The following is a 24,675-nucleotide window of genomic DNA, read 5'->3' as shown; positions in this document are numbered from 1 at the left end:
AGATCTACAGGTAGTTTGTTCCACAGGTGAGGAGCAGAATAACTGAAAGCTGCCTCACCTCGCTTAGTTCTTGTTCTTGGGACACGCAACAATTAAAGTGAACCTTCCCAAGCGGCTGCTTTCTTGGATTCTTTGCCTGTGTTTTTTCACCTATTGGCTACAAAAAATGCTGCATTCACATTGGTAGTTACTAATGTCTTGTGCTTGTGTCACCTGGTGTCTGTACTAGGGTGGAAAGATGTTTGACACACTGCATGAGTGGTTCTGGTGGGACAGAATCTGGCTGCCTGGGAACCTAACTTGGGCTGACCTGGAGGACAGGGAGGACCGGGTCCATGCCAAAGCCTCTCATCTCTATGTCACTGTTCCCTACACTTTTGCCTTCTTGATCCTCAGATACCTGTTTGAAAGGTAAGATCCACACTCATCTACACTGCTCTACAAAGCCTATCAGTAGTTACTACATTTTTGGTCGAAATTGAGTTATAACTAAAAATGAACTGCATAATGTCTGTTTTATCTTGTGACAAAGCTGCTTTTGCAGCTTTATTTCAGAGGAATAATGATACAAAAATTGCAGTAACTACAGCTTTAACATTAAATATGGAACCAGCAACGCTTATAAACATACAATATATAACTAAATAGTGCAGACATGCAAAATCAAATTTCAAATAAAAAACACATCAATGTCATTAATTTACAATAATAATATAATAATTTGGTATTGCTAATTTTCAACTCTTGTCCCTAGTTGGGCTTGTACATGAACAACAACTCAACATGCTAAAACTACATTACACAGTGATAAAATACATTTACATCATCAGCATAAAAGGATATAACAACTTACATTACACAGTACACTAATATACATACCACAAAATCAGTACTGAATATAAATAAATATAACACTAATGTGTGACACCGTGATGTTTGTGTACTATCCGTTTGAAGTAGGGGTGGGCGATATGGCCCTAAAAGATTATCACAATATTTATATTTATTTATAATAGTATTTTTGCGATAACGATATTCTTGATGATATTACACAATACTGAAAATTATATAGAAAATATGATATTTTAGTCTGTATAAATAAAAAAACGAAAACCAATCACAAATCTAAAATGTCCCAACAGTTGCCAAATAAAAAAAACAACAACTTTTGTCTCTTGAGTATTAGCAAATAATTAAAAATAACCATCTACGGGGTCCAGGGGCATGCCCCCCTGGAGAATTTTTTTTTTCATAAAAGCCCAAATTTGGTGCCTCTCACACATTCTAATGCCACTATTCCATCATATACACTGATCTTATCATTGTCTTTTTCAATAAATAATTGTAAAGGAGAATAAGGGTTTGAGTATGTTTTATTTAAAGCTTCTTATTTTGACAGTCTGCTGAGGCCAACGGCAACACAACGCAAAATAACTTGATATTATGAATAGTGTAGATAAACTTTCAGTAGCTTGAAATGTGACGTTAGAGCAGCACATGAGACTCTGGCGGGCCGCCACAGTCTAGGTCATTAATGGAAACCCTTACGCCACTACGGCAAGAAGTAGGAATGTTGCCTATATCCTGATATGCATTTTTTTTACCCATAAAAAAGGGGGTGCGAGGACAGGTGTATCAAAAAATTAACTAAAACAAAATGTACTTTATTTACCGGAAAATAATCACAGCTGACTCCTTGAAGTGTCTTTTACTACAACCGAACTGAACCAACATTCTTACATGACCAAAGTGTTATATAAAATAAATTTCATCAACTAAAAACACAGTGAAAGGGTCGAAGTTCTGAGAAGAAATACGGCAAACAAGTTCACAGCTATTTAGATGTACACAGTGCCATGGATACGTTTGTTTTGCTTCGCTTCTATCCTGATGACGGCTTGCTGTGTTGTTGACCTGTCAATCAAAGGTAACCACGCCACAAATCATAAGCTTCTTTATCATCTATTTTCTTCTATTACCTGTCTGAACCACCAGAGGCTTTACTTCTGCACCAGCTTAGAAAGTTTGGTGTCTCAAGAGATGCATTGCTCCAATTCTATAGAGCCACTTTGGAGAGTGTCCTGGTCTTCTCTTTCACAGTCAGCCACAGGGTGCAGAAGATGATTGCCAACCTCTCACACTCTGCTAGTTCTGTCTTCCAACTCCATACTGGAAGGAGATTTCAGAGCTATAGTTGTAGAACATCCGGTCTCAGGAACCATGGCCCTCATTTATCAAATGAGCGTAGAAACGAGTGCAGATCTGAGCATATATTTTGTCTTACGACAGGGTTCACGTGGGATTTATCAAACCATCGTATCTCTCCAATCACATTGTAAAAATGATCGGCTGTTGTTAAATGTGACGGCTCGAAACAAGCGTCATTTAAATGTCACACCCTAATATATATAATATATACCGAATTCAGAAGGCTCCCCTCCAGAGTTTACGACACCAAAGGATGCAATACAGCCCCCCCAAAGTCAACTTTATTATCAAAGTGCACCGTTACAAATAACAATAGGGGCAATATAGACATATTACAGAAATACACAGCGACAGAAGTTTATGAAATAAAAGTACTTATAGTCATAAACTCAAACAAGTTCAGTGAATATTTTACATTTGGAGCACAGACTTAAAAGTTTTCACAGCTTTTTGGTTGAAGGAGGTAAACAAAGTTTTAAATTAAGTTTTAATTCCAAAAGAAGAGGAATTTCTCAGAGTCAGAAAGTGAAATGCTGACGTCCAACAGCTGCAACACAACAAACTGGTTTTGTTTGGCAGCATAAAAAGTGAAAAAGAAGGAAATCACGTCCAATTGATCAATGCCGAGGCTTGAGTAGAAATGATCGTACACCCACTTTATGCTCACTTTCTGTCGTATGCTCGTTTGATAAATGTGGGCCAGTATGTTCCCTGATACATTTAGGCACCTTAACTCAAATGCACAGGCACTCTGGAAGAAAGCATGCTCCAGCCAACACGCAACTTGAAGTGCATGCACTAGTTTACACTAGTCTCTTTAAGGGAAGTTGCAATAGCACGCTGCAAAAAAGGGGTGTCTTAAAAACAAGTTAAATTAAAGCTGCAAGCAGCGATGAACTGGCCCGAGCAGAGTGCACTGCAAATGATTTGTTTCTTACCAAGATAAAAAAAACTTTAGATTTAGAAGTGTTAGATAATTTACCTTGTTTTAAGTGTTAATTTCTTATTTTAAGTGTTCAACATGCTTATTTCTAGATTTAACAATCTTAATTTAAGAAATCTTTTTATCTTGTTTTTTAGACACTTTTTTGCAGTGCATAATATTCTTAACAGCATTTTTGCATTTTAGGTTTTGATTGTTTTTGAATGATAAAAATATAAATGTATTTACCCAGTGTTGTGTGTGTTCATCTGCTTTTCAATAAAGAATTGAGTATAACATTATTTGTAAAGAAAGATAAGTCATTCATCATGCACTGTATGTCCAATGCCGACACTGACATTGTTAGAATTGAAAACCTTATGTGTTTATGTGTTCCAGGTGGATAGCAACACCACTCGCAGTCCTAGCTGGGATCAAACACAGAGTCCGTCTGAAGGCAGCGGACAACACCATCCTGGAACTTTACTACGTTAATCAGTGTAGAAATCCTCCTCAGGTAAACAAAGTCACACAGCACACTAAAAGTAAAACAAACGCAAAAAAGTGCAAATAGACAAAAACACTCCTCAGGTGATGTATTATAAATGTCAGGTGATATTAGGTTGTGGCAAAGAGCTGTTTCGTATTAATTAGAAGATGACTTCAGAAAGAAGATTTAAGAAAATAAGACATTTATAATAAATCTATGTATACTTGTACTTGTACTGACTTTGAAGTCATATTGGCCTTTGTAAATTAAGTCCTTATTAAAGTCTGACTATAGACTACTCACAGATCTTCAAGAAGCTTGAGCTATTTCCTTTATTATTTTTTTATGCATGTTTCGTGTGTGTGTGTGTGTGTGTGTGTGTGTGTGTGTGTGTGTGTGTGTGTGTGCGTGCTTCCCTTCTTGTGTTCATAAGTGACACAATAGATTTTTGGGGGATTGGGAAAATGTAGTGAAAAAAGGTTTACAGGAATTTTTTTATTTTAAAGGTGGTTCTAATGCATTTTACATTACAATAACACCTAGTAAATATATGCAGTTATTCAAAGACTTAAAGACAGATTTCTTCTGCAATTACCGTACCCAGTTCATACCTGCACAAAGTTAGATGCTAAGCTTCTAGGTTATTTAACCAATAGCTGCTCATTTCGTCTTTTCTTTTCTATTTATTTATTATTCGTATCATTTCATTTTTTTTTTATTATTTATTATGTTTATTATTATGTCACTCGCTTGTGACTGCATGCATTGATTCAGAACCTTTTTTTTTTTTTTACAAAGAATGACCATCAACAGCCTATACTATAACGCCCTACAAAGTCTAACTGCAGTAATACATTTTTTGCCAAAATTTAGTTATAACCAAAAATAAAAAAATCTTGTGTCTTGTGTGTAAGTTTTAGATAAAAATTTTGCTTATTTCAGAGAAATAATGATATAAAAATTACACAAACTAAACTTTAAACTACAAAATCCAACTCAAAACTAAAGCAGATCGCAGTAATTGCACTTACCGTGGTCTGCTTTGAATATATATACGTATATAAAAATTTCTTCATTGTGGTGAATAGTGAAGACAAGAAAAATAGAAATTATACGTTTTTTTGATAGGGAATTTTTTTTTATCAAGATAGTGATTAAGTAAAATAGTGAGATAAAATTATATTAAGACTAAAATATTAGAGCGCAGTACCTACAGCATAAAACTGAACATAAATATTCATCAATATTCATTATCATCAAGACATGTGGAAATAAGTGTCATTTCACTTACCTACCTATAAGCCATTTAGCTGGCCAGTAAAAATGTTTTAAAAAAAAGTTTCTCTCAGTTTAACCGTTTAACCTTTGCGTAGTTACTGCAGTTAGGCTTTGTAGGGCAGTATAGATACCTTACAGTCACATGACTTCTGACGATGTCTGTTGTTGTCGCCGCCATATTGGGTACTGAACACAGCCAGGCTTGCATTCACATCCGTGAATTTAATGGTAGCGCTCTTCATCACCAATGTCACTCATTTCAATAGCCCATATCAAGAGCACTTGGGACAGGGTATCAAATAACCCTAGACATAGTTACATATATACAGCTCACAGACTGTAGAAGCTAGCTAATGAGAGTTGTATTCTGACACGCTGACATTATATTCTGTTGGGACTCACCTTGCTGATAACTACGGTGGCCCTGAGAGCTCATATCGCTGCAACTTAAGAAAACACATGCAAATACACAAAACACAAGCAAACTGAGAAAACATCTTCATCAATTTGACAACACAAGCGAAGCATTTAGAAAACACGCTGCAAAGACCACAACACAACACAATAAGAAAAAGCGATGCAAAGACCACAATTTCTTCTTGTATTCCATCTTTGCCATCTTTAGTCAATTCTTCAACTTATATTGTACTTGTTTGAGCCGTGCTTTGTCACCATCTCTAAAAGCTGCCTTCTTCTCATTGAGAATTGCCTTTAAATCACTAGTAATCCAAGGTGTGTTATTGTGGAAACAGCGTACAGTCCTAGTGGGTATGACTGTGTCTCTACAGAAGTTGATGTAATCAGTAAAGCAGTAAACCTGTCTGTCAATGTCCATACTGTTCTCCTCTGTTTCCAGCAACACATTCCAGTCTGTACATTCAGCAGTCCTTTAGAGCCTCAGTTGCCTCTGGTGTCCATTCCCTGACTGTGAGTTTAGTTGGAGGTTGCCTCCACACACAGGGTTTGTAACAAGTCTCCAGAAGAACTAAGTTGTGATCTGATCTTCCAATTGGGGGCAAGGCAGTAGCTCTGTGAGCTTCTTTGACATTAGCATACAGCAGATCAGGGTTTTATTTTCTATGGTGGGACAATTAACGAACTGTGTAAATCCAGTCAGGTGGAAGGAGAGGGAAACATGATTGAAGTCTCCTGATATTATCAAGAATGCTTCTGGATGTTTAGTCTGTATCCTAGACTAAATATCCAGAAGAGGTTTAGTCTAGAAGAAGCAGAAGAAGTAATGTTCATTCTGCTGGGAGATAGACATTAATCTAAACTGTACAAATTTTAATCCCTCTCTGTGTTTGCTTATGTGCGTGTTTTAATTCCTTTCCAGGCAGACATAAATGGACTTTCCAAGAAAAGTAGTTTATCAGTGAGTCAAATTGAACGCTGGTTCAGAAGAAGACGATGTCAGGACCTTCCAGGAGTCCTGAAGAAATTCAGAGAGTCCAGGTGACTACTGTGTGTGTGTGTGTGTGTGTGTGTGTGTTATTATGATAATATGGTACAGTGCAACTTTGGAAACATAGAGAAACATATTAGATCCATCACAAAGTCAGTGTTCAGAAACTAAAACTTCCCCCCAAACTCTCTGTAAGTTATAACGCAGAGCTCTAAGCCTTATTAGCCTGATGCTAATAAATCTGAGATTGCAGGTCCCCAAAACACATTGGAGTCAGGGATGATACACTTCAAACAATCATTTCATTTTCAATGCTATCATCCGAATTTGTCAATCAGAGGAACAAAACTAAGGCCCTGTTCGGGCCTGGCATTAACATTTATTTTGGATGATCTATTATAATGAGAAAAAAAAATGAGAATTCTTCTCCACATGTTTATTTAGAGACCACTTTTTATTGGACCTCACTTCCCCTTTTTATATGCAGATAAAGGCATAATACACAACTCGTGGACATTGTGACGTAACATTACAGGAATATCTATTGTAACATCCTACTTATTTCTGAATCCAGGTACATGTTATGAACCTTAAAATGAAGAAGGATATTGTCTACTGGCTACAACCTTGTAGCTACCAATGCCACCTTTGCAAAGTAACAGCAGTGCACACAGCTTTAAAGAGCCGAGGATGAGAGAAAGTGGGCAAGCAGGCAGTGACTGATTGGTTCTCAAATTCATCTTTTGAGAAGTTTCCTTTCCACGTTCCATAAAGCTTTGTCAAAGGTCCTTGCGAAGCTGTCCATGACTTATTAAAACTCATACATTCTAAGAAAAAAATGATGTCATTTTAGAATTACATTATAGCCCCTGAATCAGAATGCAATTGAGTTGTGAGCTGCTTAGAGATTCACAGCCCTAACAGCCATAGTACACCCATGTCTCCCCTCTGCTTCCTACAGCTGGAGATTTGCCTTCTACCTTTCAGCGTTCATTGGAGGAATATTATCACTTCATGATGTGAGTAGCTTATATTATTGGACCATGAGTCTATCCCAGCAAGAAATATAAGATTTTATTGTATAAAGCATCTTGAGATAGCTGTGGTTATGTGTTAAATGTATTTGCAGAATTGTGGGTGTAGCTTCATATCTTTCATAAAGTAATACCCCTCTAATAACATTTTTTTCCCAATGTTTTTGCAGAAAGAATGGTTTTATGACACTCGGGAAGTATGGACAGGTTATCCAAAACAGGTTTGTATAACATTTATACAACATAATCATGTTGGGCAGTAATGTGTTAGAGTAACACTATTACTTTGAATAGTAGAACAAGTTACTCTTATAAATTCAGAACCATGATTGCAGTTGTCACCGAAACAGAAAATTTGTTACAACCTTACTTTAACTGCAAACCCAATTCCAATTTAAAATGTAAACAAGAAAAACAGTCAGAATCAATGTGGCTTATTTTATCTTTTTATTGAGATCAAGTTATAGAAATACAGTCATATACACAGATAATACTTTTTGATTTTTTACAGAACACACATACAAATACAAATCCCCCCACCCCCCACCCTACAACAACTCGGGCAGTGCATCCCAATCTAAGAAGATTAAATAAGTAAATGAGAATGAAAAAGAAAAAGAAAAAAATATATAACAAAGATAAAAGTCACAATATAAATATATTCAACAGATATATATAGTTAAAACTCCACGTGGCTTCTATTAACAAAAACAAACGTTCATTAGTTTGAGCATAAAATATATTCTTTGTATATTTTTTCAATTAAATATATGTCAAAAAGTATTATCAAGTATTTTGTTCATTTATGTTGTAATTATTTAATGTACATAATGTGCACAACACCATTTGTACATAAAAAAACATTAAAATGATTTGTAACAAATACAACATTTTATCAATATGTTCAGACAATCTATAAAAGTTTACACATCAATTAAATGCATTTTCTTTCCACATTTTGATCATTATAACAACTGCCTACATTCCACCACATACAAGTACAAGGGCTGACCTGTCAGACCTTTGACAAGAATTGAACTTCCTACAGACAGGTAATCCGAATTTGTGTTCATTGTTGCTGGAGAATTCAATCTGGCTAACCTTAAGAAGGTTATGGTTGACTTCCACCAACATAGTGGCCCTCATTTATCAAACGAGCGTACGACAGACAGTGATCGTAAATCGGAGGGTACGATCAGATCTCACGTCTGCTCTCAGCTTGTGTACGCAAATTTGAGTCAGCATGAAGTCCACACGTCTGATAAAACTCTGCAATGTTGTTTTTTTTCAGTGCAACCAATCATGTCATGAGTGATAATTATGGGATCTTATATGAGTAAAGCAGGAGACTCAGAACACATCCTTAGTAGTGTTTGATGTAGATGGTATGGAGTCGGCCATAATAAACCATAATGCTTAGTAGATTTAGCTTCTCAGACAGTCACAAACAGCAGGAAATCCTCACCCACCTTCTTGAAGATAGTTCCAGAAGTTCCTAATGAAATTAAACCACGAACATTTAGTAATTTCAACAAGAACAGGAACAGCAGTTGATCACTCAACACTGTGGGTATGTTTGTCACTTAGTTGGTGGCACTGGATGTGTTAAAATTGTAAAATTTGTTAGGTATAGGAAACAAAACTACATGGTTATGCTAAGTAAAAATGTAATTATTAGATAATGGTTTGTGTTAAAATGTGTACATTGTAACATAACTTAACTGATGTGAAAAAATTCAAATAACCCATGTAACGCCCACAAATGCAATAATCCCACAAACGTAATACATTTTCAACAAATGTAATAGCCACAGCCTACTACAAACGTAACACATGATTTCCCACAAATGTAATAACTATTACGGTTGCAGGGACTTATTACGTTTGTGGGGAAGTGGAAATCTTCAACTTTCAATAGAATAAGTTCCCACAAATGTAATAACGCAAAGAATAATGGATGTTGTTGTTTGTTTGTTTGTTTGCCTATACACACACTACTAATACTGACCATGGGGGCAAAATCCAGCTGCTGGCTCTCTACTCTGCAATCACACAACGGACCTCCTGACCCTTAACCCTAAATGATAAAGTTTTCACACCCATTATTCATTGTGTTATTACATTTGTGGGAACTTACTACAATATTGAAAATTGAAGATTTTCACTTCCCCACAAACGTAATAAGTCCCTACAAACGTAGTAGTTATTACATTTGTGGGAAATTATGTGTTACATTTGTAGTACGCAGCTATTACATTTGTGGAAAATGTATTACGTTTGTGGGATTATTACATTAAAAGCTGCAGATGGTTTATTACATTTGTGGGCATTATTAAAAATGGGGGCGTTACAACCCAACATTAACATTTGATCAGTTTTCACTTTAACTTAAAAAATACGTGCTTCCAGTATGCTTGCTTTTATTTTGAAAGGCTCCGAACCAACTTCCGGTCCTGACATTGCAGGTCTGCAGCCAGACTCTCTTGAAAAAATATGTCAAAATACAAGTTATATTCTAAGGACAGAAATAGGGCAGTAGTTATTAAAGAAACTGTGGTCTCCAGATTTAACACAGGTACTACTTTGGCAATTTAAAGGACTTGACCTGACTTCATTATAACCAGCTGCTGGAGGTATTCTCTCCGACAGAACTGAACCAACACTGACAAAATGTTTTTTTAAAAACACATGCAATTTCAGATGAGTCTCTGTATACTCTTATTTTCATCAACAAACTATGATGGAAGATGATAACTCTCCATGTTTTGATATTTTATTGTATATTTGTTTAAGAGTACAATTCATATTTAAACCCTCATATTTAGAATTGTGTCCTTTGGTCTTTTAGCTATGAAGCACACATACAGTGAAGATGTTTTGCTTCTGATTACTTATCAAGTCTTGTGTAAAAGAAAAAAAATGGTGCTCATGTTACATGCTGTCCATCTCTTTCTGTCTCTGTTTCTATGTCTCTTCTTGTCTGCAGTCCATGCTGGAGTCTCAGTACTGGTATTATATCTTGGAAATGAGCTTCTATGGCTCTCTTCTATTAAGCGTTGCATTTGATGTCAAGAGAAAGGTGAGTAGTGATTGTTGGAGGCCAGATTTATAACTTGCTTGAATCTCCTGCATGCCTGATGGTTAAATTTTTCCCCATAACAGAAGTTTTGACTCAGTACGTTCACATATGTGTCAAGTAATATACCACAAGTAGAAATTAAAAATTAAAGCTAAAAACATGAAACACTATAATTTCAAATCCCAAATAACACCAGCTATCAAAGCAATTATTTTACATAACACCTTTGTGAAGTTTGCCATTAACTGCACTGCAAAAAATATGAAGCTTACTCAGTATTTTCTTCTTATATCTAGCAATAGTATCTTAATTATCTTGTGTTGAGTATAATTTACCTACTGACCATAGCTTCATGTGCTTATTTTAAGAATGAGTGAATAACCTCTTCACAGGGATTTCAGTCATGTGTAAAGACTTGTCTTTAGGATTGACATTTTGAGCTTTTTCATGCTTTTCAATCTATTCAGCTGTTGAATATGGTGAGTTATTCCCTAAAATATTGGTTCCAAACGAGAGTTTTAGTTGCATGTAGTTTAAATGCTATTTCAAAAGCGTTTTCTACCACCAGTATCTACCCACATACTGAAATGAGAAAAAAACATGCTAGTTTCAAGTATTGCTGGCTTATTTAAATGTTACTACAGTCGGGCTTTTCAAGCCATAATTGCTCGAAATAAGTATTTTTGGACTTATTTTAAGACATCATTGTTTTTCCAGTGCCTAGATATTTTTACTTACTTAAAGAATTCTTACAAAGAAAAATGTATATTGCACTGGCAGATAATTTTAGTCAGTTGGTTTTTGCAGTGTGACATGAATGTCAATAGACTATTTAGCTCTGGTCTGTTACAATTTATTGAATGGTTAAGTCAAAAATATGAAGAAGTTATAGAAATGCAGGTAGATTGAAAGACAGTGATGGACAGACATAGACCAAACAGGCAGACAGAAAGACAGACAGACAGAAAAAGGGACAGACAGACAGACAGACAGTGGTAGTTGTACAAAAACTGCCCTAGCTTATTGTACAAAACCTGCTGCTTGTGTACAATAAGCTATGGCATAAAAGTCCCAAGATTTCATACTGGTGGATGTAGATAACACTGACCCACCTGGTTCACAGACTGTTAGTCACCCTGCCTTCAGGATGGAGATTCTGAAAAATAAAAACTTGGACTATCATTGTAGGCTCAAGATGGTACCAATGGGAATCTGGTTTAGTAGTCTGGTAAAGACTATATGTGTTCTACATGAAATACACTTTAACATACATTGACTTTTCTTTTCCTTTAGGACTTTAAGGAGCAAATCATCCACCACTTGACTACACTGGCCCTTTTGGGATTTTCCTGGTGTGTCAATTACATCCGAATAGGAACGTTGGTCATGATTGTCCATGATGCTTCTGATGTTTTACTGGAGGTTAGTCACTGCCAAACAAGTTTAAATAGCACCTGTTGATATTGAATACCTTGCAAAACAGTTTATCATATTCCGAGTCAACATATTAATATGTTTTCATTTTACAATATCAGTGCATTAAAACTATCAGCGTTATTTTCCAGGGTTTCAAAATGGAAGTATCTGCTCAGCCTTAGCAAACAGCATGAAAACAACTGTTGTTGCAGTTAAGACTGTTTGATAGAATATCTCTCATTGACATAAATTGAGGGTGGGGATGTTGTGGTTTTCCTGCCCGTCTTGGGAGCAGGAGAAGGGATTTAGAAATTCCAAGGCCTGGATATACCAACACAGAATCCTGCGTAGACTCCTCTGGCAACTGCTGATCAACAAATCAGCCGGTTCCTGCGCAGGTGGTTGAACCTGCTACGGAGGCTAGGTAGCATGGCCCTGTACGGGCAAAACACCAAGCTACAGCTTCCTTTCAGCAGCCTGGGAGATGCTAACACAAAAGGTCTCCTCTGCAGGCATCAAGGCCAGAACACAGGTGGTGCACTTAGGAGGCAGTTGAGTGGGTGGAACAATGTTACAGCACAGCATCCTGGGGGGGCCTGTGGCAACTGGTCAGGACGGGCTTGGACCAATCCTAGACTGTGCTACAGTAAAGCCAGAGGGAAGGAGAACTGAAAGCTAAGGAGAAGGAGGTGCATGCAGAGGAGGGAAAAAATTGTGGGCATTTGCAAACAAGAGTCCTGGATCAAGTGGGAACATGCAGCGGCCTGAAAAATTACCTGGGCAGAACTCTGGATGGTGGAACCCCTCCGATTGAAGTTCTTAGTCCAGTCGGTGAATGATGTCCTCCCTGGCCTTTCGAAACTTGTTCAGCTGGGGCCTGGCGGACTCACCTGCATGTCAACTCTGCCAGATGAGGGGATCATTGGAGCACATCCTCAGTAACTGTCCAGGGGCCTGGGGAGAGGGGCAGTACCATTGGCACCATGACCAAGTCCTGCGGCAGTCGCAGATACAATGTGGAGTGGCATCAGCTGCAGCAAGCAGCAGCATGGTATGAAGCACTCCATTCTCTTCATCTGTGGAGGAGAGAAGCCTCAACCCCAGCCAAAGAGCAAGGACCAACTGCTTGCAACAGCAAGAGTCTGGCACCTCCTGGTTGTTCTAGGAAGGAAGCTAGGAAGTTCCAAGACACAATTGCATTAACCACACTCAGGCTAGACATGGTCCTGATGTCCAGCTTATTGAACTGCCAATCATCCAAACACATGCTAATCTATCAACCATTCAAGTACTAGCTCTGACCAAAACCTTGATTTGTCCAGAAAACACTGCCACGCCATCTGCACTCTCTGTTGACTCCACTTTCTCCCACTCGCCCAGATCTGTTGGAAGCGGAGGTGGTACTGGTGCCCTCATTTCTAAAAACTTGAAATTCACAAAGTTGTCTCTGCTCAGCAACATCTCCTCCTTTGGACACCACACAATAAGGGTTAGCTTTCCAGCTAAACTTATTGTGGTTGTCATATACCGCCCAACAGGGTGTCAAAGGGGGAACTTCGTAAAACCCAACTAAAAATGCTTCTCTCTGCCATCCTGGATAATGAAATACCACTGATAAATAGGCTACTTTTCGGAATACTTGAGTTGTTATAAAAACACATTACTCAATAATTCCTGACAATGACTGATATATTTAGATGTGTTTTATTTCACAAAAAACTTTCACAACTTTGAGTTTGGAAAATGTTTTAATTGATTCATTAAGTGATGCTTGCTTTTTAGAATTGTTGATACATCAACATCTCAAATCTACCAAATCTGTCACTGTCAGCCCAATCTTACCCAGAAATGTAGCTGATTAACAACACAACTTTTCTTTTTCAGTCTGCCAAGATATTCAACTATGCCAAATGGGAGAAAACCTGCAAGAGTCTTTTCGTTCTCTTTGCCCTGGTGTTTATGGTAACACGACTGATCATCTTCCCATTCTGGTAAGCTGTGTGTGTGTGTGTGTGTGTGTGTGTGTATGTAAGAAGTATTGGCCCAAAAATAATACGTAAGGTCAAACGTTTGATTAGCTGGCCGACTTGGCCACGCCCCTCCTCCAGGAGTTCACTGTTGGAATGGCCAGTCGGATGAAGTCAGGTGCAGAAAAGAAATCCAGTGGCTAGATATTTTTACTTATTTAAAGAATTCTTACAAAGAAAAAAATACTCACTGCACTGGCAGATAATTTTACTTGTCTCGAGCCTTTATTTGCTCAGTTCTAGTTATTTATTTCTCATTTTTTGTCAGTTGGTTTTTTCAGTGTGATATTTTCTGAAAAAGTTTGGTTTGTTGTTCATATCAGGACCTAGAACAACACCTAGGCCATCCCATCCCCATCTGCTCACATAAATGTTCTACACCATTTAATTTGTACCTAATATCATTAGGGGTGTGCCATATCATATCGTTCACGATAATACCGGTATATTTTTTTTATGGGTAAAAAAAATGCATTTCATGACATAGGCAACATTCCTACTTCTTGCTAGCCTGGGTATACCCATACTGCCTTGCACGCTCGATTTAATTTCGAACTGCGAAAGGGTCTGGCAACTACGGCCGTTTCTTAGCCCTGTTTTAGGGATCCAATCACAGAACGGGGAGGGACGGCAAGACGATGACAAACTACTCTACAAATGGAAGCTTGTATAGTTTTGTAGTTTTCTTACGGATCCAACATGGCTGCAGCAGACGCGAATCTCTCTTTGGATCTAGCTGTAGACGGCGTTTTAAATAGTTTAGAGCGAAAGTTTATTTTAAAAGAAGAACAACGTTTGAATTTACACTCCTGTTTCACCACCAAAAAGGATGTTTTAGCCTTGCTTCTGACAGAATTTGGCCAAAGCCTAATCTACCAACTAGCCCCGCTACCGCTCACTGCTGTAACGCCGGTGATCTCGCTACGAGCCGGGGGACAGCGGAGCCGCCCAGAGACCCCCAGCAGCTCGTCTATTGACCATAAAATCAATGGATGTGTGTGACTGAGGGGGAATAAGGCGTAAAAAAATAAATAATCTTGCAGAAAGCAAGACCTGGAGAAGCAAAGCAGCAAGCAACACACACACACCAACACTGCCGGTAGACTGTGAGCAGCCAGAGCCAGAACATGCTGCAGAAAAACGTTGCAGAAGCAGAAATCAGCCTTTTAGTCTCAAAGTAGAGATGAGCTAGTCCGGCTAGGTCAACATCAGTTTCTGTTGCACTACATACGTCATCTGGTATAACTGATACAATTGGCTAAGAGCTACCTACAGACGCTTAAGATAGACATTCTTAGCGCCCCATAAACGGCTCTGGAGGATCGTAAACCATGCCTCCTCTACGGAGAAATGAATGGCTGGTGTCCAGACTAATCTCATTTGTGATTAGTCTGGCGTTAGCCAGGCTAACTTCTTGCCGTAGTGGCATAAGGGTTTCCATTAATTACCTAGACTGTGGCGGCCCGCCAGAGTCTCATGTGCTGCTCTAACGTCACATTTCAAGCTACTGAAAGTTTATCTACACTATTCATAATATCAAGTTATTTTGCGTTGTGTTGCTGTTTGCCTCAGCAGAGTGTCAAAATAAGAAGCTTCAAATAAAACATACTCAAACCCTTATTCTCCTTTACAATTATTTATTGAAAAAGGCAATGATAAGATCAGTGTATATGATGGAATAGTGGCATTAGAATGTGTGAGAGGCAACAAATTTGGGCTTTTATGAAAAAAAAAATTCTTCCAGGGGGGCATGCCCCTGGACCCCGTAGATGGTTATTTTTAATTATTTGCTAATACTCAAGAGACAAAAGTAAATTTTTTTGTATTTGGCAACTGTTGGGACATTTTAGATTTATGATTGGTTTTCGTTTTTTATTTATACAGACTAAAATATCATATTTTCTATATAATTTTCAGTATTTTTGTAATATCGTCAAAAATATTGTTATCGCAAAAATACCCTGAAATATGGTGATAATCTTTTAGGGCCATATCGCCCACCCCTAAATATCATGTATATATAGCTACCCTGGATCAGGACCCTGGATCAGGACCCTGGGTAGGGGTGGCTGTGGCTCAGTTGGTAGAGCAGTCGCCCACTGATCTTTACTTCTGTTTCTGTTCTGCTGTGTTTCAGGCTGATCCACTGTACATGGGTCTACCCAGTTCAATACTACCCTGCCTTCTTTGGCTACTACTTCTTCAACGTGATGTTGGTGGTCCTCCTGTGGCTGCACATATTCTGGGCCTACCTCATTTTCTGCATGATTAGAAAATTCATGTTTGGCAATGTAAGTCTGATCAGAAAAAGGTCTAACATTTGTCAACATTTACAAACCTTTTTTCATGGGTATAAAATATTTGCTGGACAAATCTATATTACAATTTCTACTCTTTTTCACTGTGGTCTGGTAAAACCATTTAGAAATCTTAAAGCACCATTTTAATTAAGTCGCACCACAGATCATGAACACGATCTTGAACATACTGAACATACATACATGTAAATTAATAAGATATCTTTGGAAAAAATGTGACATGATGATTCAACTATTAAAATGGATTCATATTCGATGCCATGGATGGCAGCCCTGGCATAGATGCCTATGGTGTTAATCTTTTTTTTTTTGTTGCATATTAGATTTTACCTTTTGCAGTATATATATTGTACATGACACGAAGGGGAAAACCAGGAATAGGACTCGGATGCAGAGTAGTTGAGAAAAAACAAGGTCTTTATTGTGTCCAAGAAAAACGGAGCAACAGGTAACAAAAGGCGCCTCTAAAAACGAGGGAGATACTAAGAAAAATACCAAAACTAAACTGAGGAGATCTCTAGGCAAAAAAAGGCAAAAGGCCAACAAAAAATCACTCTTAACGAGGGCTAAGGAAAAGTAACAATTTAACAAGACTATGACTGTGGCAATACTGTGGTTCAGAGCTAGTGGTGCGGACAAAAGACATGACACACTGGCACAGGACAAAGGGGAGACACAGACTATAAGCACATGAGGGTAATGGGGAACAGGTGGACACAATCAGGGAATCAGGGAAGACAATCAGACTGGAGACACATGAGGAAGGGCAAGTGACCTGAAACGAGAGGAGAGTTACTTTTCAAAATAAAACAGGAATTGACAAGACAGAGACAGGACAAAAACGCAACTTGACAAAACACTCACCGCGGTGTGACAGTACCCCCCCCTCTAGGGCCGACACCTGACGGCCCAGGCTGTTCAGGGTGTTCTTTATAAAAGTCTCGAATGAGGTCAGGGTCCATGATGAACCTGGCTGGGACCCACTGTCGTTCCTCTGGGCCATACCCCTCCCAGTCCACAAGGAACTGCCTGCCCCGACCTCGATTGCGCACTGCCAGCAGCTTCTTTACGGCATAAACAGGCCCCCCTTCGACCATTCGGGGAGACGGGGGTGGCTTGGTTGCCGGCACCATGACGCTCTCCTTGACAGGCTTAATCTTGCTGACATGGAAGGTGGGATGTACTCTGAGGGACCGGGGCAGACGGAGGCGCACGGCTGCTGGATTGATGATTTTAGAGATGGGGAATGGACCAACAAAGCGTGGAGCCAGTTTGCGGGACTCCACCTGCAACGGCAGCTCCTTGGCAGCGAGCCACACCCGCTGGCCAGGTTGATAGGCAGGAGCCGGTCTCCTCCTGCGATCTGCTGCTCTCTTAACTCTGTCCCCTTGACGGATTAGTGTCTGGCGGGCTGCTGCCCAGATGCGGCGGCAGCGGCGGACTAGGGCATGGGCGGAGGGCACCGACACTTCAGGCTCAGACTCAGAAAAGACAGGGGGTTGGTAACCAAACACACAATTGAAGGGGGACATACCGGTGGCAGAGGTGGGAAGGGAATTGTGGGCGTACTCGACCCATGTCAGGTGTTGACTCCAAGACGCTGGATTCTGTGCCACCAGGCACCGGAGGCCGGTTTCCAGCTGCTGATTGAGGCGCTCCGTCTGGCCGTTAGCCTCTGGATGGTACCCCGAGGTGAGGCTAACAGTAGCTCCAATTAACTTGCAGAACTCCCTCCAGAACCGTGAGATAAATTGGGGCCCCCGATCTGACACAATGTCCTGAGGGAATCCGTGGATCCTAAACACATTGTTCATCATACACTCAGCTGTTTCTTTAGCAGACGGCAGTTTAGGCAAAGCTATGAAATGTGCCATCTTAGAGAATCTGTCCACTACGGTTAAGACCGTAGTGTTACCTCTGGAGATCGGGAGCCCCGTGACAAAATCCATGGAGATCTCCGCCCACGGCCGGGACGGGATGGGGAGAGGCTGCAGCAAGCCTGCGCGGGCTCTGGAGGAGTTCTTATTCCTGGCACAGACTGGACACGCCTCAACGTACTCCTGGACCTCCGGCTCCATGGACGGCCACCAGAACCGCTGTGCGATGGCGAACATGGTCCGACGTACACCCGGATGGCAGGTGAGCAGAGACGAGTGAGCCCAGTGAATCACCTGTGGGCGCAGATTAACAGGAACAAACAGACGATTTTCGGGGCACCCACTAGATGGAGGGGTCTCACCATTCGCCTGCTTCACCTCGGCTTCTATGGGCCAGGTAACCGCTCCAACCACATGGTTAAGTGGAAGGATGGGGTCAGGTTCCGTGGCAACGGGCTCGGGGCTGAAAAGACGGGACAGGGCATCAGGCTTAGTGTTCTTTGACCCCGGTCTGTAAGATAGGGAAAATTGAAAACGGTTAAAGAACAATGACCAGCGGGCTTGTCGAGAATTCAACCGTTTGGCTTTTCTTATGTACTGCAGGTTTTTATGGTCTGTCCAAACCAGGAAAGGGTGTTGTGCCCCCTCCAGCCAGTGCCGCCACTCCTCCAGCGCCACCTTCACTGCCAGCAGCTCCCGATTTCCCACATCGTAGTTTCGCTCCGCTGCCGTCAGGCGTCGTGACAGGAAGGCACAGGGGTGGAGCTTGTTGTCCGACTCGGCTCGTTGGGACAGAACACCCCCGATCCCCTCATTGGAAGCATCAACTTCCACCACGAACTGGCGAGAGGGGTCGGGGAGTGTGAGGATGGGTGCTGTGGTGAACCGCCGCTTAAGCTCTCGGAAGGCTGCGTCCGCGTCGGCGGACCAGCGGAACGGCACCTGTGGAGAAGTGAGAGCATGGAGAGGAGCCGCTGTCGCGCTGAAGCCTCTGATAAACCGCCTGTAAAAGTTGGCAAATCCTAAGAATTGCTGCACTTTCTTGCGGCTATCTGGTGTGGGCCACTCAGCCACAGCGCTAACTTTTGCCGGGTCCATCTGAACCCTTCCAGGAGCTATGATAAAGCCCAGGAAGGAGATGGTATCGGCGTGAAATTCGCTCTTTTCGGCCTTTACAAACAACTTATTCTCAAGGAGACGTTGCAGAACAAGTTTGACGTGTCTCTTGTGAGTCTCCACGTCGGGAGAGTAAATCAGGATGTCATCTAAGTAGACATATACAAAGTGATCTAGAAAATCTCTCAACACATCATTTATCATGGACTGAAATACTGCTGGAGCGTTTGTGAGGCCGAACGGCATGACTAAGTACTCATAGTGTCCTGAAGGTGTGTTGAAACCAGTCTTCCACTCATCCCCTTCCCGAATGCGAACGAGGTGATATGCATTACGCAGGTCTAATTTGGTGAAGATCTGCGCCTGTTGAAGTTGGTCGAATACTGAAGTCATGAGGGGAAGGGGATATCTATTCTTTACTGTGATCTCGTTGAGGGGGCTATAGTCAATGCAGGGGCGGAGGGTCCCATCCTTTTTCTTTACAAAAAAGAACCCAGCCCCGGCTGGAGACGAGGATGGTCGAATCAGGCCTGCTTTCAATGAGGTCTCAATGTAGTCTTTCATGGCCTGCCTTTCAGGCCCAGAAACCGAATAAAGCCGGCCCTTGGGAATGGTGGAGCCCGGCAGGAGCTCGATGGGGCAGTCATAGGGGCGATGTGGTGGAAGAGCTGTGGCCTTACTTTTACAAAAAACCTCCGCGAGGTGGTGATAACAGCTTGGTACTGTGGTCAGGTCGATGGTCTCTGGGTCTATGGCAGAGTTAACAGAAACATTGTTCAGAGTGAGAATTTCATTCTGGGGCCGGCAACAGATTTTACAATCCTCCCCCCACCCAATAATGTCCCCGGTCTGCCAATCAATGCGCGGGTTGTGGCGCACCAGCCACGGGAGCCCGAGGATGAGAGAGTGCTGAGGTGAGTTAATCAGGTAAAGTCTAATGTGCTCCTCATGATCAGCGATGTGAATGTGTACTGGTTCAGAAATATGTGTAATGTCAAATAGTGCGCGCCCGTTGAGCGCGCTCGCCTTAATAGGCTTACTCAGCGGCTCCACCTGGAGCCCCAGTCTCTGAGCAAACCCCCAGTCAATCAAGCTCCCATCCGCCCCCGAGTCAATCAAAACACCCTGCTCAATGTCCTTGCCAAGGTGCGTAATCGTTACGGTTGTTAACTTTCGTGGGATGGGGGTGACGGCTGTGAAATGACTCACCACCAAGGTCGCTTTCACGGGGCAGGCGGCGATGAGGTGGCCCTGTGTGCCACAGTAAAAGCACCTGCCTTCCTGGGATCGCCGCTGCCGCTCCTCCCGAGAAAGCCGGGACCCTCCCAGCTGCATAGGTTCCCCCTCCAGCTCAGCAGAAGGGCGAGGAAGTGGCTCGGGAGGAGATCGACGTGGCGCCGTGCGCCAAGGAGCCGCGGAGGGATCTGGCATAGCGGCTGGCACCAACCTGGGCCCGCGCCGCTGCTTCCTCTCCTGCAGCCGGTTATCCGTGCGGACGGCGAGAGCGATGAGGGAGTCGAGGTCCGGAGGAAGGTCCAGCGGAACCAGAAGATCCTGGATAGGATCTGCGAGCCCTTTCAAAAAAACGTCGTACAAGGCAGCGGCGTTCCACCCGCTCTCCGTAGCCAGGGTGCGGAAGCGGATGGCATAATCACAAACTGAATCAGCTCCCTGCTTCAGCCTGCAGAGTTCCCGAGCCCTCTCTCGATCTGTCGCCACCGGGTCAAAGACGAGTCTGAGAGCTTCGGTGAATCTCTTATGTGACGTACACACCTCGGAGTCTCTGGCCCACTCCGCGGTGGCCCACGCCCGGGCCCTCCCCGTGAGGTGAGACATCATGAAGGCAACTCTGGATCTCTCCGTGGGAAAATCATGGGGTGAGTGTTCATAATGCATTTCGCATTCTGTGATGAAGGACCTACTTAGTCCGAGGTCCCCCGAGTATCGCTCCGGAGGAGCCAGCCTGGTGCATGCGCCAAAGCGCGTAGATGAGGGAGAAGGCTCCGGAGACGCTGCGGGCGGTTCAGGCGCTGCTGTCGGGTTCTTGGCGAGGATGAGGAGAAGCTGCTCCACCTGGGAGCCGAGGAGACCCACCTTGGACATCACGGTGGCCTTAAACTCCTCTTGGCTGAACGCGAGTCCTCTGAGTCCTTGGCCAAGGCTGGCCACCTGCTCCTCCTGCTGCGTGAGTTTGGACGCCTGGGAGCGCAGCGCCGCGCTCAGCTGGTCCTGCTCTGCCGAGTCCATGCTGGCCAGTGTGTACTGACACGAAGGGGAAAACCAGGAATAGGACTCGGATGCAGAGTAGTTGAGAAAAAACAAGGTCTTTATTGTGTCCAAGAAAAACGGAGCAACAGGTAACAAAAGGCGCCTCTAAAAACGAGGGAGATACTAAGAAAAATACCAAAACTAAACTGAGGAGATCTCTAGGCAAAAAAAGGCAAAAGGCCAACAAAAAATCACTCTTAACGAGGGCTAAGGAAAAGTAACAATTTAACAAGACTATGACTGTGGCAATACTGTGGTTCAGAGCTAGTGGTGCGGACAAAAGACATGACACACTGGCACAGGACAAAGGGGAGACACAGACTATAAGCACATGAGGGTAATGGGGAACAGGTGGACACAATCAGGGAATCAGGGAAGACAATCAGACTGGAGACACATGAGGAAGGGCAAGTGACCTGAAACGAGAGGAGAGTTACTTTTCAAAATAAAACAGGAATTGACAAGACAGAGACAGGACAAAAACGCAACTTGACAAAACACTCACCGCGGTGTGACAGTACAAGATTAAATAAGATCATGCATAAATTATATTCTCTCCAAACAATCTGCATTTATCAACCCGTTTACCAGGGGAGTTACACTGCAAAAAAGGGATGTCAAGATAAATTATCTAACACTTCTAAATCTAAAGGTTTTTTTTATTTTGGTAAGAAAAAAATAATTGTCAGGTCACTCTGCTCGGGCCAGTTCATCGCTGCTTGCAGCTTTAATTTATCTTGTTTTAAGAGTTAATTTCTTATTTTAAGCGTACAACATGCTTATTTCTAGATTTAATAATCTTAATTTAAGAAATCTTGTCAAGTGAAATTATCTGTCCATGCAGCAAGATAAATTCCCTCAGATTTAGTGTTTTTATCTTGTTTTTAGACAACATTTTTTTGCAGTGTACACTCCTATTTTTTTCAAAATAAAAAGCAAAGCTAACATTTTCCAGTCATTATGTTTAAAGCAAGCCCCGACTCTTTGACCCTTTGACACACCTACCCTGGTCAGGAAAAAAGCACACTGTCAGCACATCTTTCTTTATCCCATCCAAAAATACTGTCTGCAATACCTTTGACAATACCAGCTTGAAGACAAAAATAAAGTGCTCACTTATCCAGCCAATGCCACGAGCAAGCAGCGTGGAGGGTGAGAGAATTTTAGGCATAACAAGCCAGCCCTTCTACCACATAAAACCAACAACATTTAATAACCCTACCCAAGCCTACCCATCACACACACACAAACACAAATCCATTGCAGCGTGCATACACTGTAAAAAATGTCTGTAGATTTTACAGTGAAAAACTGCTAAACCATGACAGTAAAAGATTGTAAAATAATAAATGGGTTAATTTAGTTTTAGTAACAACGAAACAGCAACATCAGCCAAAACAGTTTTTTTTACAGTTTAAAAACCCCCCAAAAACATTACTCTTGCATTTATTATTTTTCTCACCGTTAAATGTAAACAACATATCTCTAAAAAATATATATACTGTAATATTTAATGGCAAAATCTTCAATTTATGCAGCATTTATAAATTATTTTCTGGTCAATTATATGAACAGCATTTCTTTTGATGGAAAAACTTTTTTTATGGTAAAATATGGAATAAAATGACAATCTTAAACATGAAATCAACATTGCTAATATCCTTTTACCGTAATATTACAAAAAATTGCACCCTATTTATTACGGTAAAGTTCTGGCAACCACAGCTGCTGGTTTTTACCATAAAAACAAAAGGTTTTTTTTGGAGTGTAAAGTGAACATAAGGGACATGAGGCTTTTAATTCATGTAACATATGTGTACAACAGAGGGAGCAGCAGACAGAATATAATCAGTCACAGGGGGTGTCAAAATTTTAATGACTAAATAAATTAATATTTTTGTTCGATAAAATAGATAAAATAGACCCCCGGCTGCTAGCAGGAATTACAATAGACCACAATAGATATACAAATTCCAGCTACTCTCTGTGTTTATTTTTGAAGTCATTAAATCTCTGCTGCTGGTCTCAGGTCAGATCCTTATTATAGCTAAGGTGGAGTAGGGGGGAGCAAGTGACCCTAAAATATTGAAATATTAAAATATAAGACTGGACCCCCCTTTGGCCTCCCTAACGATGCTACTTTTCATTGCCATTTTCAAAGGAGTCCCTTGACCTTTGGCCTCAATGTATATGAATGAAAATGGGTCCCATGTGTACCCAAGAGCCCAATTATATCCATGTATGATGATATTAGTCTCCCTACTTGACCTGACTGTATAAAAGGACCTGTTGTAACCGCCAGTATGATCACAGTCTCAATAGCATTACAGCATTTATAGCATTTTTATATTGAAAGTAAATGGGTTTCTCAGCAGTTTCCAGAACAGAATTGCTCACTATCTCATCAATGAAAAGTTTAATGAATGTGAATGTGAATAGGCAGAGCTGGAAAAGGCGGTGAGGTTATTTGATAGCCCCTATATCACCTCCTTCCACCACCACCTTTTTCCTCTTTTCAACTTATTTTCACATGTATTTGCTTACTCTACATTTACTCTATTAATCTCCTTATCATGTCACAGCTGACCAGAGATGAGAGAAGTGACAATGAAGAGGAAGAAAGCCTGACAGAAGATGAAAGTGGGGAAAAACACAAGTTTGGAAATGGACTGTCTCCACATCCCAACATTTGCCAGTCAAAGGTTACACACTGACTTTTGCTCAGTATCATCAATAAAGCCAAATGTGTGAAAAAAATCAAAAATGGTAAATACATTGTATTAAATATTGACCAAAAAATAAGCAAATTGCAAATTATTTCTTAGACGCTGGAACACAACCTATCAAGAATACACACATGTATATGTGTATTCTGTATGATTATACAATCAATCAAAATTACTTTATTTATCCCCTATGGGAATTCAGTTAGTCTGTTAGTCTTGTTTCTACCCTGAAATACAGCTCACAGATGGTGTTCTCGTATACAAACCTACCACTGGAACTGGAACTTTGGCAGGAACAAAACTTAACTGGCATGCCCATAACTACATAGCATCTTATTGGCTGTTGTCATTATTGATCATACAGTACCTGCATCAGGTTTTCCTGTGTGACAATATAAATCAAGATCCACTTTCTACAATTGAAAGTGTTTGTCAACACCCCTCCTTAGTCTCACATCGTTATCTTACAAAACAAGACATTGGCATTGTGTACATTTCCACATAAATGGTT

General features: G+C 41.0%; 1 protein-coding gene across 2 annotated transcripts; it reads left to right on the top strand.

The window, feature by feature from the left end:
• Positions 1 to 238: 238 nt before the first annotated feature.
• Positions 239 to 24,246, top strand: cers3a (ceramide synthase 3a). Of its 2 annotated transcripts, XM_059355685.1 has the most exons (10): positions 239 to 411; positions 3,530 to 3,647; positions 6,235 to 6,353; positions 7,265 to 7,322; positions 7,508 to 7,558; positions 10,324 to 10,416; positions 11,710 to 11,838; positions 13,717 to 13,823; positions 15,997 to 16,150; positions 24,021 to 24,246. In XM_059355685.1, the coding sequence occupies exons 1-10, from the start codon at positions 239 to 241 to the stop codon at positions 24,150 to 24,152; spliced, it is 1,134 nt and encodes a 377-aa protein (XP_059211668.1). In that variant the 3' UTR covers positions 24,153 to 24,246. The 2 variants fall into 2 exon arrangements, with proteins under 2 accessions (XP_059211668.1, XP_059211663.1); XM_059355680.1 differs by lacking the exon at positions 24,021 to 24,246 and having other exon boundaries at positions 15,997 to 16,345.
• The last annotated feature ends 429 nt before the right edge of the window (positions 24,247 to 24,675 follow it).

This window comes from Centropristis striata, chromosome 2 (genome assembly GCF_030273125.1).
Source record: "Centropristis striata isolate RG_2023a ecotype Rhode Island chromosome 2, C.striata_1.0, whole genome shotgun sequence".
Classification (NCBI taxonomy): domain Eukaryota; kingdom Metazoa; phylum Chordata; class Actinopteri; order Perciformes; family Serranidae; genus Centropristis; species Centropristis striata.
This window is presented reverse-complemented; position numbering and strand designations above follow the sequence as displayed.

What these genes read in the sequence shown, in the direction of transcription:
- cers3a (XM_059355680.1), top strand. Translation starts at nt 239, where the DNA reads ATGTTTGACACACTGCATGAGTGGTTCTGGTGGGACAGAATCTGGCTG. An exon ending in CATTTGATGTCAAGAGAAAG is followed by an intron (nt 10,417 to 11,709) that starts GTGAGTAGTGAT and finishes CTTTTCCTTTAG; the next exon opens with GACTTTAAGGAGCAAATCAT. An exon ending in CTGATCATCTTCCCATTCTG is followed by an intron (nt 13,824 to 15,996) that starts GTAAGCTGTGTG and finishes GCTGTGTTTCAG; the next exon opens with GCTGATCCACTGTACATGGG.